This window comes from Pongo pygmaeus, chromosome 4, assembly GCF_028885625.2.
Source record: "Pongo pygmaeus isolate AG05252 chromosome 4, NHGRI_mPonPyg2-v2.0_pri, whole genome shotgun sequence".
NCBI lineage: Eukaryota > Metazoa > Chordata > Mammalia > Primates > Hominidae > Pongo > Pongo pygmaeus.
Window position 1 is genome coordinate 34,005,171 of NC_072377.2, and position 17,746 is coordinate 34,022,916.

General features: G+C 41.7%; 1 protein-coding gene across 1 annotated transcript in view; it reads right to left on the reverse strand.

Moving 5' to 3' along the window:
- ADAMTS12 (ADAM metallopeptidase with thrombospondin type 1 motif 12) overlaps positions 1 to 17,746 on the reverse strand; it is a 381,409-nt gene that overhangs the window by 13,691 nt on the left and 349,972 nt on the right. Inside the window, exons 21-22 of the mRNA XM_054489129.2 lie at positions 11,913 to 12,089; positions 8,774 to 8,917 (exon numbers count right to left, since the gene is read on the reverse strand). Coding sequence (XP_054345104.1) covers positions 8,774 to 8,917; positions 11,913 to 12,089 — 321 coding nt within the window. The remainder of the gene's footprint in view (positions 1 to 8,773; positions 8,918 to 11,912; positions 12,090 to 17,746) is intronic.

Sequence of the window (17,746 nt, forward strand, 5' to 3'; positions counted from 1 at the left end):
ATATTACTGTAAAGAAAGGGTTAACATTAGTCCTGGTTCAGAGTACTTGGAGAGAAAAAATGACCTTGAAGTATGGTTTCCTTGGAAACTACAGAGTTAAGGTAAATGCAAAAGATGATGACTGTCTTGTCCACTAGGAAATTCCTGACTGTAGGACTGTTCCCTACTGGAGGCCTGTGAGTTGGCATGTGGCCTTGGGCATGTGCGACCAAAATAGTTTAAAATATTGGCAAGAAACTGAGGCTGAGGCTTGTGTCAAGGTGACCTGTGTGCATCTTGGCTCTGATTTCTTGCTACCCATACATACCACACTTGACAGACAAGGAAGCAAATGAAGTTGTACTCTTGGATAGTTGCTGAAATTGTATTCTTCGGTAGCAACCTCCTGCAGAGATGAGGCTGTTGTGCCTAATATAATTCCTGCTTGTATCCTTCTACACAGCTAAGTGAATTTGGTGTTAGAGTCAAGCCTATTGTGCCTCACATGTCTGACTGCCAATAGACTGACAATCTGACACAGCATTAGAGTGAATTAATGGCTGTGCTGGTGCAACTATGCAGCTATGAACAATGAGAATTACAAATAGTATAGCCTACAAATAGCTGGGGGCATTATGTTGGGCAAAATACTGCATTCCCATGTGTGTTATAATTACAACCATCAAAACATACATGCACAGGAACAAGTTACTTTATAAAAATGTTAGTATTTGTGGTGTTAGTGTATCAGACCATCTTGGCTCTCCTGTCTCCCAGCTCGTGGCCCTAGGATCTGTCCCAGCTGAGGTGGCAACCAACTTTCTGAAAGCACAACCCAGTGGCCTTCACCTCGTGCCATGTGTATTAGCCTGGTTTCACACTGCTATAAAGACATACCTGAGACTGGGTAATTTATTAAGAAAAGAGGTTTAATTGACTCGGAGTTCCACAGGGCTGGGGAGGCCTCAGGAAACTTACAATCATGGTGGAAGGGAAGAGGTATGTCTTACACGGCAGCAGGTGAGGGAGAGTGGTGAGTGAAGTGGGAAGAGCCCCTTATAAAACCATCAGATCTTGTGAGAAAACACTGACTATCACAAGAACAGCATGGGGGAAACTGCCCCCCATGATCCACTCACCTGCCACTGGGTCTCTCCCTTGACACGTGAGAATTACAATCCGAGATGAGATTTGGGTGGGGACACAGAGCCAAACCATATCACCATGTCTCATGCCTCCCTGCTTCTGATTGGGTTTTCTTGTTGCCAATGAGACATGAGACACGATGGGACTTGCTCAGTGCCCATATCTGGACAATTCAGAAGTATGGAGATATTAGCCCTCTAAAGGGAGACTCCACCAAAGGGAAATAGGAGCCAGTGGATAACTCTTCTTCTTTCCTACTCTTCCCTCCCTTCCTGGATAAACTGCCACAACACGTAGTAGTTCACACAGTTTTTAGAAGCCTTCCTGTGAGAGCCAGCAGTCAGTTGCTCCTGATACCAAGCGATGGTCAGTTAGGTAAGATAATCAGTCTAGTAACACACCACTTCATTTTTGACTCTCCTTCTCTGCCTCCTTTCTCTTTTCTATCACCCCTGCTTCCCTGGCATTGAATTTCCTCATAGAGTGTTAAATTTTTTCTCAAGACTCTATTTGATAGAAAACCCAGGATAAGACAAGCCAGAATGATGGCAGAATCTGTCCATGGGAGAATTTTCTTTATTTTCTTTTTCTGAGATGGAGTCTTGCTCTGTCACCCAGGCTGGAGTGCAGTGGTACAATCTCGGCTCACTGAAACCTCCACCTCTTGGGTTCAAGTGATCCTCCTGCCTCAGCCTCCCGAGTAGCTGGGATTACCAGCATGTATCACCATGCCTGACTAATTTTTTTATTTTTAGTAGAGATGGGATTTCACCCTGTTGGCCAGGCTGGTCTCGAACTCCTGACCTCAGGTGATCCACCTGCTTTGGCCTCCCAAAGTGCTAGGAGTACAGGTGTGAGCCACCACACCTGGCCACAATTTTCTTTATTTTCAATATTGCTGATAGAGTGTTATTTATGCAATAAACAAACTTAGGGAGAATAATACCTCTTTCCTTCATTTACAGTTTAATTATTTTGCTCCATCAAACAGGCTGGCCATCTGGCAAACTGATCTGTGGGCTGACAAGAGGCCTGAAACTCATTAAGTCTGACTATGCCTAAAGCTTTAGGACAGATGCCAACTCCTCTCTGCTCTAGGAAAAGCCAGAGAATCCAAGGTGCTGGGTGTAAAACAGATGCTTCTTAGGCTGTGTGCCTCCGGAATAACTTTGATATTTGATCTTTTCTCTTTCAAAAGTATTTGATATTTTCTCTTCTGAACTCAAGACCCACAGCAGCCATGGGTCAACTTTTGGCAGACTTAGAGGTATTCAGTGGCAGAAGAATATGAAAACTGAAGTATCCAGAAACATACTGTAAATCAATGAATGCATTGAATATTTACAATGAGTATAGATTATTTTTGTAATCAAAAGAAAATGCATGTTATTTTATTTTTATTTTTTTGCTTAAGTATAGTGGCAAGAAACCATTTTTTTAAAAAGCTAAAGTAGATTGAGGTTCCAAGATGGCTGAATAGGAATAGCTCTGGTCTGCAGCTCCCAGTGAGATTGACACAAGATGAGTAATTTCTGCATTTCCAACTGAAGTACCTGGTTCATCTCACTGGGACTGGTTGGACAGTGGGTGCAGCTGTCCCTGCACCATGGAGGGGGAGCTGAAGCAGGGTGGGGTGTCACCTCACCCAGGAAGTGCAAGGGGTTGGGGGATTGCCCTTTCCTAGCCAAGGGAAGCCGTGACAGACTGTACCTGGAAAAATGGGATACTCCCACTCAAATACTGCACTTTTCCCAAGGTCTTAGCAGCTGGCAGACAAGGAGATTCTCTCCCATGCCTGGTTCAGCAGGTCCCACACCCAGGGAGCCTTGTTCACTGAGATCAAATGGTGAGGTGACAACCCAGCTGGGGGAGGGGTGTCCACCATTGCTGAGGCTTGAGTAGGTAAACAAAGTGGCCAGGAAGCTCGAACTGGGCAGAGCCCACCGCAGCTCAGCAAGGCCTACTGCCTCTGTAGACTCCACCTCTGTGGGCAGGGCATAGCTGAACAAAAGGCAGCAGACAACTTCGGCAGACTTAAATGTCCCTGTCTGACAGCTCTGAAGAGGGCAGTGGTTCTCCCAGCACAGTGTTTGAGCTCTGAGAATGGACAGACTGCCTCCTCAAGTGGGTTCCTGACCCCTGTGTAGCCTAACTGGAAGACACCTCCCAGTAGGGGCTGACAGACACCTCATATAGGCAGCTGACCCTCTGGGACGAAGCTTCCAGGGGAAGGATCAGGCAGCAATATTTGCTGTTCTTCAATATTTGCTGCTCTGCAGCCTCCGCTGGTGATACAAACAGGGTCTGGAGTGGACCTCCAGCAAACTCCAACAGCCCTGCAGCTGAGAGATCTGCCTGTTAGAAGGAAAACTAACAAACAGTAAGGAATAGCATCAACATCAACAAAAAGGACATCTACACCAAAACCCCATCTGTAGGTCACCAACATCAAAGACCAAAAGTAGGTAAAACCACAAAGATGGGGAGAAACCAGAGCAGAAAAGGTGAAAATTCTAAAAACCAGAGTGCCTCTTCTCCTTCAAAGGATCGTAGCTCCTCACCAGCAATGGAACAAAGCGGGATGGAGAATCACATTGACGAGTTGACAGAAGTAGGCTTCAGAAGGTCAGTAATAACAACTTCTCTGAGCTAAAGGAGCATGTTCTAACCCATCTCAAGGAAGCTAAAAATCTTGGACAAAAGGTTAGACGAATGGCTAACTAGAATAAACAGTGTAGAGAAGACCTTAAATGAAAGGATGGAGCTGAAAACCATGGCATCAGAACTTCGTGACGCATGCACAAGCTTCAATAGCAGATTCAATCAAGTGGAAGAAAAAGTATCAGTGACTGAAGATCAAATTAATGAAATAAAGTGAGAAGACAAGTTTACAGATAAAGAGTAAAAAGAAACAAACAAAGCCTCCAAGAAATATGGGACTATGTGAAAAGACCAAATCTACATTTGATTAGTGTACCTGAAAGTGAGGAGAAGAATGGAACCAAGTTGGAAAACACTCTTCAAGATATTATCCAGGAGAACTTCCCCAACCTAGCAAGGCAGGCCAACATTCAAATTCAGGAAATACAGAGAACACCACAAAGATACTCCTCAAGAAGAGCAACCCTAAGACACATAATTGTCAGATTCACCAAGGCTGAAATGAAGGAAAAAATGTTAAGGGGAGCCAGAGAGACAGGTCGGGTTACCCACAAAGGGAAGCCCATCAGACTAACAGTGGATCTCTCTGCAGAAACCCTACAAGAGAGAAGAGAGTGGGGGCCAATATTCAACATTCTTAAAGAAAAGAATTTTCAACCCAGAATTTCATATACAGCCAAACTAAGCTTTCTAAGTGAAGGAGAAATAAAATCCTTTACAGACAAGCAAATGTTGAGAGATTTTGTCACCACCAGGCCTGCCTTACAAGAGCTCCTGAAGGAAGCACTAAACATGGAAAGGAACAACCAGTACCAGCCACTGCAAAAACATGCCAAATTGTAAAAACCATCAATACTAGGAAGAAACTGCATCAATTAATGGGCAAAATAACCAGCTAGCATCAAAATGACAGGATCAGATTCACACATAACAATACTAACCTTAAATGTAAATGGGCTAAATGCCCCAATTAAAAGACACAGACTGGCAAATTGGATAAAGAGTCAAGACCTATCGGTGTGCTATATTCAGGAGACCCATCCCACATGCAAGAAACACATAGGCTCAAAATAAAGGGATGGAGGAAGATCTACCAAGCAAATAGAAAGCAAAAAAAAGCAGAGGTTGCAATCCTAGTCTCTGATAAAACAGATTTTAAACCAACAAAGATCAAAAGAGACAAAGAAAGCCATTACGTAATGGTAAAGGGACCAATTTAACAAGAAGAGCTAATGATACTAAATATATATGCACCTAATACAGGAGTACCCAGATTCATAAAGCAAGTCCTTAGAGACCTACAAAGAGACTTAGACTCCCACACAATAATAATGGGAGACTTTAACACCCCACTGTCAATATTAGACAGATCAAGGAGACAGAAGGTTAACAAGGATATCCAGGACTTGAATTCAGCTCTGCACCAAGCAGAGCTATTAGACATCTACAGAACTCTCCACCCCAAATCAACAGAAGATACATTCTTCTCAGCACCACATCGCACTTATTCTAAAATTGACCACATAATTGGAAGTAAAGCACTCCTCAGCAAATGTAAAAGAACAGAAATCACAACAAACTGTCTCTCAGACCACAGTGCAATCAAATTAGAATTCAGGATTAAGAACCCACTCAAAACCACACAACTACATGGAAACTGAAAAACTTGCTCCTGAATGACTACTGGGTACATAACGAAATGAAGGCAGAAATAAAGATGTTCTTTGAAACCAGTGAGAAGAAAGACACAATGTACCAGAATCTCTGGGACACATTTAAAGCAGTGTGTAGAGGGAAATTTATAGCACTAAATACCCACAAGAGAAAGCAGGAAAGATCTAAAATCAACACCCTAACATCACAATTAAAAGAACTAGAGAAGCAAGAGGAAACAAATTCAAAAGCTAGCAGAAGGCAAGACATAACTAAGATCAGAGCAGAACTGAAGGAGATAGAGACACGACAAACCCTTCAAAAAATGAATGAATCCAGGAGCTGGTTTTTTGAAAAGATCAACAAAATTGATAGACTGATAGCAAGACTAATAAAGAAGAAAAGAGAGAAGAATCAAATAGACACAATAAAAAATGATACAGAGGATGTCACCACCAATCCCACAGAAATACAAACTACCATCAGAGAATACTATAAACACCTAATTGCAAATAAACTAGAAAACCCAGATAAAATGGATAAATTCTTGGACACATACACCCTACCAAGGCTAAACCAGGAAGAAGATGAATCTCTGAATAGCCCAATAACAGACTCTGAAATTGAGGCAATAATTAACAGCCTACCAACCAAAAAAAGTCCAGGACCAGAAGGATTCACAGCCGAATTCTATGAGAGATACAAAGAGGAGCTGGTACCATTTATTCTGAAACTATTCCAACCAATAGAAAAAGAGGGAATCCTCCCTAACTCATTTTATGAGGCCAGCATCATCCTGATACCAAAGCCTGGCAGAGACACCACAAAAAAAGAGAATTTTAGATCAATATCCCTGATGAACATCAGTGCAAAAATCCTCAATAAAATACTGGAAAACCAAATCAAGGAGCACATCAAAAAGCTTATCCACCATGATCAAGTCAGCTTCACCCTTGGGATGCAAGGCTGGTTCAACATATACAAATCAATAAATGTAATCTATCACATAAACAGAACTAACAACAAAAATCACATGATTATCTCAATAGATGCAGAAAAGGCTTTCAACAAAATTCAACACCCTTCATGCTAAAAGCTCTCAATAAACTAGGTACTGATGGAACGTATCTCAAAATAATAAGAGCTATTTATGACAAACCCACAGCCAATATCATACTGAATAGGCAAAAACTGGAAGCATTCCCTTTGAAAACTGGCACAAGACAGGGATGCCCTCTCTCACCACTCCTATTCAACATAGTGTTGTAAATTCTGGCCTGGGCAATCAGGCAAGAGGAAGAAATAAAGTGTATTCAATTAGGAAAAGAGGAAGTCAAATTGTCCCTGTTTGCAGATGACATGATTGTATATTTAGAAAAACCCATCATCTCAGCCCAAAATCTCCTTAAGCTGATAAGCAACTTCAGCAAAGTCTCAGGATACAAAATCAATGTGCAAAAATCACAAGCATTCCTGTACACCAATAACAGACAAACAGAGGCCAAATCATGAGTGAACTCCCATTCACAATTGCTACAAAGAGAATAAAATACCTAGGAATCCAACTTACAAGGGATGTGATGGACCTCTTCAAGGAGAACTACAAACCACTGCTCAATGAAATAAAAGAGGACACAAACAAATGGAAGAACATTCCATGCTCATGGATAGGAAGAATCAATATCATGAAAATGGCCATATTGCCCAAGATAATTTATAGATTCAATGCCATCCCCATCAAGCTACGAATGACTTTCTTCACAGAATTGGAAAAAACTACTTTAAAGTTCATATGGAACCAAAAAAGAGCCCACAGTGCCAAGTCAATCCTAAGCAAAAAGAACAAAGCTGGAGGCATCAGGCTACCTGACTTCAAATTATACTACAAGGCTACAGTAACCAAAACAGCATGGTACTGGTACCAAAACAGATATATAAACCAAAAGAACAGAACAGAGGCCTCAGAAATAACAGCACACATCTACAGCCATCTTATCTTTGACAAACCTGACAAAAACAAGAAATGGGGAAAGGATTCCCTATTTAATAAATGGTGGTGGGAAAACTGGCTAGCCATATGTAGAAAGCTGAAACTGGACCCCTTCCTTACACCTTATACAAAAATTAATTCAAGATGGATTAAAGACTTAAATGTTAGACCTAAAACCATAAAAACCCTAGAAGAAAACCTAGGCAATACCATTCAGGACATAGGCATGGACAAAGACTTCATGACTAAAACACCAAAAGCAATGGCAACAAAAGCCAAAATTGACAAGTGGGATCTAGTTAAACTAAGGAGCTTCTGCATGGCAAACAAAACTACCATCAGAGTGAAAAGGCAACCTACAGAATGGGAGAAAATTTTTGCAATCTACTTAGCGGACAAAGGGCTAATATCCAGAATCTGCAAAGAACTTAAAGAAATTTACAAGAAAACAAACAAGCAACCCCATCAAAAAGTGGGCAAAGGACATGAACAGACACTTCTCAAAAGAAGACATTTATGCAGCCAACAGACACATGAAAAAATGCTCATCATCACTGGTCATCAGAGAAATGCAAATCAAAACCACAATGAGATACCATCTCATGCCAGTTAGAATGGCGATCATTAAAAAGTCAAGAAACAACAGATGCTGGAGAGGATTTGGAGAAATAGGAATGCTTTTACGCTGCTGGTGGGGGTGTAAATTAGTTCAACCACTGTGGAAGACAGTGTGGTGATTCCTCAAGGATCTAGAACTAGAAATACCATTTGACCCAGCAATGCCATTACTGGGTATATTCCCAAAGAATTATAAATCATGCTACTATAAAGACACATGCACATGTATGTTTATTGCAGCACTATTCACAATAGCAAAGACTTGGAACCAACCCAAATGTCTAGCAATGATAGACTGGATTAAGAAAATGTGGCACATATATACCATGGAATACTATGCAACCATAAAAAAGGATGAGTTCATGTCCTTTGTAGGGACATGGATGAAGCTGGAAACCATCATTCTCAGCAAACTATCACAAGGACAAAAAACCAAACACTGCATGTTCTCACTCACAGGTGGGAACTGAACAATGAGAACACTTGGACACGGGGCAGGTAACATCACACACTGGGGCCTGTCGGGGGGTGGGGGGCTGGGGGAGGTACAACATTAGGAGAAATACCTAATGTAAATGATGAGTTGATGGGTGCAGCAAACCAACATGGCACATGTATACCTATGTAACAAACCTGCATATTGTGTACAGGTACCCTAGAACTTACAGTATTAAAAAAAAAAAAAAAAAGCTAAAGTAAAAAAAAGTATGTATAACCAAGTCTTACCAGGTCCCAGTTCCCAGTGGCCCAGTGACAGCACAGGTGCTCATTGCAAGACATGGTGGATGTGGGTCTTTTTGTCCAGTCACAGAGGCCTCCTGGACAGAACACTCCTCTCTCCTGAACTCCGCCTCCACAGGACCTGGAGCACTGATACACAGCAGTGACAAGATTAGGTAAAAGTCAGGTGGAGACATGTTTAATGATAAGTGAAGAACTTCATACCGTCATTTTTGTTGTGTACATTGTTACTAGGAATATTGGTATCTGTATTGGAATTTATAGCATTCCTGCAAGTTCCTTACAATGACCACTCACTATTTTAAAAAAAAAAGGGGAAACAAGAATTAAAGAGAGGTAGAAATATTGATGAAGCAAATCCTGAAGATATAAGAAGGAGAAAAGTCAGAAGATTTAGATTTTTTATAATGATTTAGATTTTTTATAATGATTATCTCTGACAGCCCAAAAGGGGGCACACATTTGCAATACAATTTTGTTTGCCTCCTATTAAAATGAGATTTAGTCTTCCTTTTCTGCTGCATAAAGTTTTAGAATTAAATTTGTCCATAGTAGGAGTAATAAAATGGATGGATTTGCTCAGGACTCAGATGCATTGGCTGTAATACAACAAAATAAATTCAAGATGACAAGTCAGATTTCTAAAAGGGTACAATTCTGAAACATGTCAGGTTTTTGCTTACTAGAATAATTCTATAAGATACATTATCTCATTTGCATGAGTTTTTTAGGAGGAAATAAAATAATTCACCAAGAATATTTGAAAAGTTCTTTGAATATTTGGAAAAGCACTTTGAAAAATCTTAGTTTCAGCATGGTTACAACAATAACAACAAGATAATTATGGCTGTCTTGCAAACATCATGTCTATCACATCAGGTAGTATGTGTGTGGTAGTATCATAGAAAACAGGGAAATTATATGCAATTAACCTTTTCTGCTCAATAAAAGAACTAATGTAGTGCCTTCACAATATTCCAGCTTTGAGAATCAACATCAACTTTTTTCCCACTTATTCAACCTGTTTTTAACCCCATCTGAGGAGAGAGGGAGAGGAATTCCACATCTGGGGTTCTTGTGCATACCCACCTATGTGCACATAGATTTAGCACCACCTGGCCAAGTAACTTCCAGGAAAAGGGGGTCAAAAAAGTGGTTCTCAAATGCTTCTCAGACCAGCAACTTCAGCATCTTCTGAGTGTTTGCTAGAAATGCAAAATTTCAGGCTCTACCTCAGATCCCTTGAATTGGCCATTCTGGGGGTGGGACCTAACCATCTGTGTGTTGACAAGCCCTCCAGGTTGTCCTGAAGCATGATAAAGCTTGACTGCCACTGGTGTAGAGATGGTCCCCCAGCTAAAATGCATCTGCCATGGAGGGTAGTTGGGGCGGGCCGATATGCTTGCCAGATGGGTTTGTAACATTCCCAGGATGGCAGTCAGCACCACGGGCAAGGAAAGTACCTAAAGATGCCCAATCCCTTAACAGCAGCTCCGGGTACTCAACTGACTTTTACATTTTCTATCTCTACTACTGCTTAAGAGGGAACTCTACCAACTTTGTGGTTTGCTCAAAACAGGGCAATTTAGAAAGGAGAGAGACAGAACAGCTTCAGGGAACAGGTTCCTGATGGGGATCTGAGAAGCTACTGAGGAAACATAAAGAATAGATCTTTTTCATAACCAGAAAGATTTGATTGCTCATCTTTGACCGCCTGCAAATGTCATTTCTATGACAGGGCAATTTAAGCTCTTCTGTGAATTCCTGGATTTTAGAATCTGCTGCCTGAACAGGTCCAGGCCAGGCTCAGCACATATGGAGAGTTTGGAGGTCTGGGTTAAGAGCCTGGGAGTAACAGGCACTTCATGTACTCAAGAACTAGGCAGGGGAAGGAGGATGAAGAGGGGACAGTGGTGGCTGCTGCCCTAGAAAACTCTAGCTAGTGGCCCAGAGCCTCAGGAATCAGTGTGGATGCTTGGCTGGTGGGTGGTAAGTAACTCGGGGCTCAGTCCTCCACAGGCTTTGACACTAACTCTGTAGCCTCGGGTTGGGATTCTCTGCCTTCCCTTCACTGGCACATGGTAGGTGCCCCCCAAAGTAGTTATTGATTCATTCTTTCCCCTTAGTTCACTTTTTGCTCAATGCCCATTGGGCTAAGTTCCATAGCATAGCAGGATCAAAGACGGGCAATCAAAGATGAGCAATCAAATCTTTCTGGTTGTGAATACCTTATGTTTGAATTAAAACTCCATTTATTTTCTCATTGTGTGTCTCAGGTAGGTTTCTCAGCCTAAGTCTCAATTTCGTCCCCTATAAAATAGGATTAAAAATGCCTACCATCCAGGTCATGGAGACAATTAAACCAAGTATCATAGGCAAAGTGCCTAGCTCCTGGACACACTCAAAATATGCGGGGTTCCTTTTTTATTTTTATTTTTTGGCCTTCTTTCTATCATTTGGGATATAGTTGGGAGTATGTTTTAGCTGTTGAGATATTTAAACATTTGCCTGTTGAAAAATGAGATCATCACACTTCACCAAAGAACTTCACCAAATAACCTTGTTTTCATGTGCCAAAGTAAAACTAAGACCCAGCAGAGCCAGGGCCCCCATAAAGAGAGCACACACACACACACACTCACACACTCGCTATTTGTACAATGATCTGAGAGATGTAAGAGATGAAACTCTAATATTATACTGTGTGGAAAAGATAGGGCTGTTTCTCCCAGCCTGACTGCAGAAGCCTCAGAGAGGCATGTTAGGCTCTGTCTGTAAATGGCTCTCATCAGATTCGTCCTTGTTCAAATCATCCCATTGTATTCATTTCCCCTGCAGGGACACCAATTCCCCAGTATATCCATTGGGAGACCAGGTTGCAACACAACACTGAACTGCTGTGATTAAAATTATAACACATTGTCTTTTCCATGGAATTTTTTCACCTCCTGAAAGTGTTAGACCCATTCAGCTTCTCACATACAGGGTGGGATCACTGAACAGAGGCCAGTCATTGGCAGGACACAGGTGTGGTCTTCCCTGATTTCTACACTTCTGCAGTAACACCGAGATTCATGGCTTGCCAGGTTGTGTGAGGACATCTCTCCCTTTCTGGGGGCCCTACCTGGCTCCAAGGCTCCACCTGCCATGCCTCACAGGGCTCCGGGTTACAGCTCATGCTCAATGGGGGAGGAATGCCGGCCAGAAACTGGCAGTGAAATGGCCTCAGGTTCCGGTGGTCCCGGCTGTCCACGCACTGAATCTCGCGTATCTTGAAGCCCCCACTGCAGTTTCTGGAGCACTGTACGGACAGAAAAATCAAAGGCGATCTCTGAGTCATTGGCATCAGGCCTCCCTTCCTTCCCCTCAGCCATGGAGGTGCCAGGCATCCAGTCATAAAGAGGGGTTAGGTCTAGTTCGGGTGAACCCTGCTTTCCCTCCCACACCACAGAGCAGGAGGCACCCCAGTAGCTCCCGATGTCGGGAAACACATGCATAGGAGTGTGAGGGTTTTGAGGGCCAACAGAGGTGGGTGAGAATTCCAGTTCTGCCACTCACTAGTCTTGAGCCCTTGGGCCTGTCACTGAAGTACGCTGAGCCTCAGGTGTCCCATCTCTAAACTGGGATCATAACTGCTACCTCCCAGCTGTGGGGAGATTATAGACCCTGGGGCTGGAGTGCCTGCTGGCACAGCATCTGCCCTAGTGGGTGGCCGTTCCCTTTGGAAGTCAGTATTCACTGGAGGCAGAGTGGCCTGCCTAACCCTTCCCAGGAGTGGGCAACGCTGCTAAGCCTTCTCCGTTTTTCCTTCAGAATACTGGTTTTCTCTATGATGCTGGAAGCAGAATAGGTTACTATGTCTCTCTCATGAAGGGCCTTGAGTAGGGAAATAAACTGAATAACTTACTCAGTGGTTTGACTCATGGGTGTGAGCAAACCCTGTCCTTGCCCCCACCCTCACCATTCCTCCTGCAGCGCCATCACCTGCAGCCATCACTGAGAGTCTTCTCAGCACTTGCCCCTGATAGCCACTACACAGGCCCTACTCACTCCCTTCCTCTCTGACCCCACCCCTTGTGCAGCAGCCCAGGTTCGCCAGCAGGCTGCTGATTTCCCTTGGACCATGATAAACACTGATGGGTCTGGGTCACCTACAACCAAGTTTACACAGCCTGTTCCAGAGTGCTGCTTTTGTTGACTCTCTGACCTCTTGGATTTTGGCAGCTCCCCACTCCCTGACCAACAAAGATTTTATCTGATCATAACTTGTGCTTCTAGGACTTGTTCTCTGGTCTGTTTAGAACTCTAGTGCTTGCCATAGGCCTTCTGCTTATCTTCCCTCTGCAGCCTGGTGTCTCATGGCCAGACCTGGCCCGACCGGTCTTGTTACTGCCCACACTGAGGTGGGGACCCGAGGTAGGTGGGATGGAGGCTAACATCTGTGCTCGTCAGCCCAGGTTCTTCCCCAGGTTCTCCTTGAGTTAATACAATGTCCTTGGGGTTCCCATGTCCTGAAGGTTCCTTCCTCTGCATTACCCACCACTGCTTTTTTTTTATGCCTCATTTTCAATGGCACCTCTTCTGAGAGGTCCTCATGGAATACCTGATCTAAAGGAGGATTTCTCTTGTAATTTGTCTCAGCTCCTCTTCTGTTTTCATCCCACAAAGCTAAACTGCAGAGCAACTTTTATTGATTTTGTCCATCCTTTATACTATCCATCACTGCCATGAAAGCAGAGCCTGCCCTGCCCTGCCCTGTTCCGCATTGCACCATGGATCCCTAGCACAGGGACAGACACAGTGTAGATGGCCATTATGAAGCTGTTGAATCAACATTGAGTTAGGAGAAAATGCCAGCTGGGAGGGCTCCCAGTGGGCTAAAGAGATCTCTGGTAATCACGGGATAAAGAATGTGCTTCTTTACCCTCTGAATCCTTCCATCAATGATCTCATTGGCAGTCTTGGCCAAGGAAACAAGTCACCAAGAAAGGGTATCCCTTGCTGTAAGGTATATTTTCATCTGGCTCTTCTCTCTGAAGGGTAAAAGACCATGCTGTCTTTCTGGCTATGGTGGAATAGCCATGATTCTAGGGCTGTGGTTGAGGAAAGAAAATTCCTCAAGATTTTTCAGTAGACATAGACCCCAAAATACTGCTCCCCTTTCTTCCTCTATTGGCAGATTTCACCAAGTCACCTGACTTCAAACATTGGTCTGTATTTTGGAAACATATGGGCCCATGTGATGAGGGGGCAGATTGATGCTCTGGTACTTCCATAAATCAAGTGTGTTTAGGTTATCAGAAATAAGCAATACTTGCCAACAGCTTCCCAAAAGTGCAAATTAAAAACTTTATTTTCCTGACACACAATAAGCACACAAAGAAAAACAGTAACAGCAAACTTAAAATTTGCCATAGAACAAATGAGAAAGCATGCTAATAGCTTCCACTCAAAGCAACTATTTGTCTGACAAAATAAATTTCCAGGAAATAGCCCATAGTTAAAACAAGAGTACTGTTCATTAGGAAAAGGGGATTTAAAAGACATAAGCATAAAATGAGATTTTACTTTTTTATTTTCCATTTGTTGCTATAATCTGTTATTCCTAAATTTATTTTTCAAATTAGCATTACTCTTTTGTCAAGAGCGTATTCACATTCAGTGGGAAATAAAATTTATTAATATGCTGAAGTCAGTAATAAGGGAAGACACTCACTAAATCTATGATTATTCTATTCCATTTTCAAAAGAGCCTCTGATTCTGTTAGCAAGAGGGAAGTGACAGCATATTAAGTCACTCCAGTCCTAATGCTCTTTTGCTTTTGTGTGCTGAATGACAATTGTTATGTTATATTCATTTTCTTATTGCCTGAGAGGAAGGCCGTTTGTATTCCTGTTTTCCTAATGTAAAGCCTGCGAACTAGACTGACGACAAGAGGCAGGCTAATGAGAACAGAAAGACTGGTGAATGCCCTGTTGAAACCAAATAGGTCTGATAGTATCCAGTTACCACATCCCTACATCAGTTTGTTTAACTCCTGTGATTTGCAAAGCAAATTGAGTTAGAATGAAAAATATCCTTAGCTTACTGGGGCCACTGGCAGAGGTAAAATGAAATCAAAACCTTTTCTTTCTTTTGCTATTTTTGATTTATGAAATCCTAATACACTTCCCAGGCTGGACTCCTACAGAATATTCAGAGAAGTATAGCACAACTAACAAACATAGGATTGGGAGACTAACAGACCAACTCCATCTATGACTCTGGCGTCAAGTGGTTATGTGACTGTAGATTAATCACTGCACTTCTCTAAGCCTCCATTTCTCCGTTGGTATTCAAAAGAGGATAAACTAGATGATTAAACTATCCCAGCATTCTAGAGTATCATAAATGTATGAGATCACTGAGTTTGTGCTCTGTTTTGATTTCAGAATACTTTCTTCCTCTCAAAGTTATACATCAAATACTAAATTGGGATATGGAAGGATTTACTTTCCAGCCTTTTCCTAAACACATTCATAAGACCCTTAAAATAATTCTTTCTGAAATACAGAAAGAATTCCTTTCTGGCCTTATGCTAAATGCATTCATAAAACCCTTAAAATAATTCGAAGATCAGATAGTTGTAGGTGTGTGGTCTTATTTCTGGGTTCTCTATTCTGATCCATTGGTCCATATTACTGTTTTTTACCAGTACCATGCTGTTTTGGTTATTGTAGCCCTGTAGTATACTTTGAAGTCTCTTAGGCTGATGCTTCCAGCTTTGTTCTTAAGCAATTACAATAGAAGCAAAAATTGGCAAATGGGATCTATTAAACTAAAGAGCTTCTGTACAGCAAAAGAAATTATCAACAGAGTAAACAGACAACCTACAGAATGGGAGAAAACTTTTGCAAACTATGCATCTGACAAAGCTCTAATATCCAACATCTCTAAGGAACTTAAATTTATACCAAAAAAAAAAAAAACCCAAAAAACAAACAACCACATAAAAAAGTGGGCAAAGGACATGAACAGACACTTTTCAAAAAAAGACATACATGCGGTCAACAATCATATGAAAAAAAGTTCAATATCACTGATCATTAGAGAAATGCAAATCAAAACCACAATGAGATACCATTTCACATCTGTCAGAGTGGCTATTATTAAAAAGTAAAAAAATAACAGATGCTGATTAGGTTGTGGAGAAAAAGGAATGCTTATACACTGTTGGCGGGAGAGTATATTAGTTCAGCCATTGTGAAAGACAGTGTGGTGATTCCTCAAGACCTAAAGACAGAAATACTATTTGACCCAGCAATCCCATTACTGGGTATATACCCAAAGGAATAGAAATTATTCTGTTATAAAGACACATGTACGCATATGTTCATTGTGGCACTATTCACAATAGCAAAGACATGGAATCAACCTAAATGCCCATCAATGATAAATTGGATAAAGAAAATGTGGTAATATACACTATGGAATACTATGAAGCCATAAAAAAGAATGAGCTCATGTCCTTTGCAGGAACATGGATAGAGCTAGAGGCCATTATCCTTAGCAAACTAACACAGGAACAGAAAACCAAATACCACATGTTCTCACTTATAAGTGGGAGCTAAATGATGAGAACACATGGAAACATGGAGGGGAACACCACACACTGGGGCCTAATGGAGGGTGGAGTGTGGGAGGAGGGAGAGTATCAGGAAAAATAACTAATGGGCACTAGGCTTAATACCTGGGTGATGAAATAATCTGTACCAGAAACCCCTATGACACAAGTTTACCTATGTAGCAAACCTGCACTTGTACCCTGAACTTAAAATAAAAGTTAAAAAAAAATTTATTCCAAAAATTCTAAGTGGAACAGCATCAAAATTCATGGGTCTGCCTGTCCCTCTCCCCACCCCACTTTCCCTTCATTGAGCACTTACTATATTCCAAGCTGTGTATCTCTACCCTAAGTGGTTTGCAATCTAGCTGAGGCAGGAGAGTTCACATAAATGAATAGAAGAAATAAAGATTATATGCCATAGTTTTCTACAATCTAGTGAGGACACAAAGGAGGAGACAGTCAACTTCACCTGAAGAAGTCAAGAAAAGCTTAAATAAAGGAGTCAAAGCTTGAGCTGAATCTTAATGAGTAAATGCTCATGTGGCTGGCAAAATAGTGTGGGGGACATTTGAAGTGGAGGTAATGGCATGCACAGAGGCTGTGAACCCACACGGCTTGTCTGGGAACAGTAAGTTGGTCAGAATGCTAGAGCAGGGGGTAGGGGTAGACAGAGAAAGATGGGCTGAGGCCATCATGGAGAGCCTTGTGGTCTGGACATTGGTGGTCTTGCGGTCATTTCTTATATGTTCCTAAAGGCTTCCATTTAATTGCCACTCCTCTAAGCACTTCTTCTTGGAATCTCTTAATCTGAAATGCTCAGGGGTGTCAAAAGAGTGTGACGGTTTAGACATACAAAAAATTATATCAACTGTAAAATAAATGTAGGGATACTCAGTGTATGATTCATCTTTCTGCTACTCAATTTTTGCCTTCATAGGATAGAAGTTCTCCTATAACATACAATTCTAGGTTTTGACTTTTGCACACTGGACTTTAGTAAATGTTTCTGGGAACATGCTGTGTATGAAAATATGGTTTGTCTGTATTTAGCAAAACAAAGGCTATTCCCCCATTTCATTCATTTGTAAAAATTCAGGTCCATAAAATGCAGTACTGCCATAGACAATCTGTAAAATTCAATAAACATGGAGACAAGAACTAGAATAAGACAGAAGGGCTAGTTAGCAAATACATGAAATCCAAGGCCATAAGGAAAGGCTGTCACTTCCTGTTACTTTCCAGCAAATAACTTAGATGGTAAAGTTACCGCTAAAATAAAAAGGCAACGTTGCCTATGTGGGAAGACAGATTATTACAAAAAAAAGTAAAAATCTTTATGATTCACTTCAGA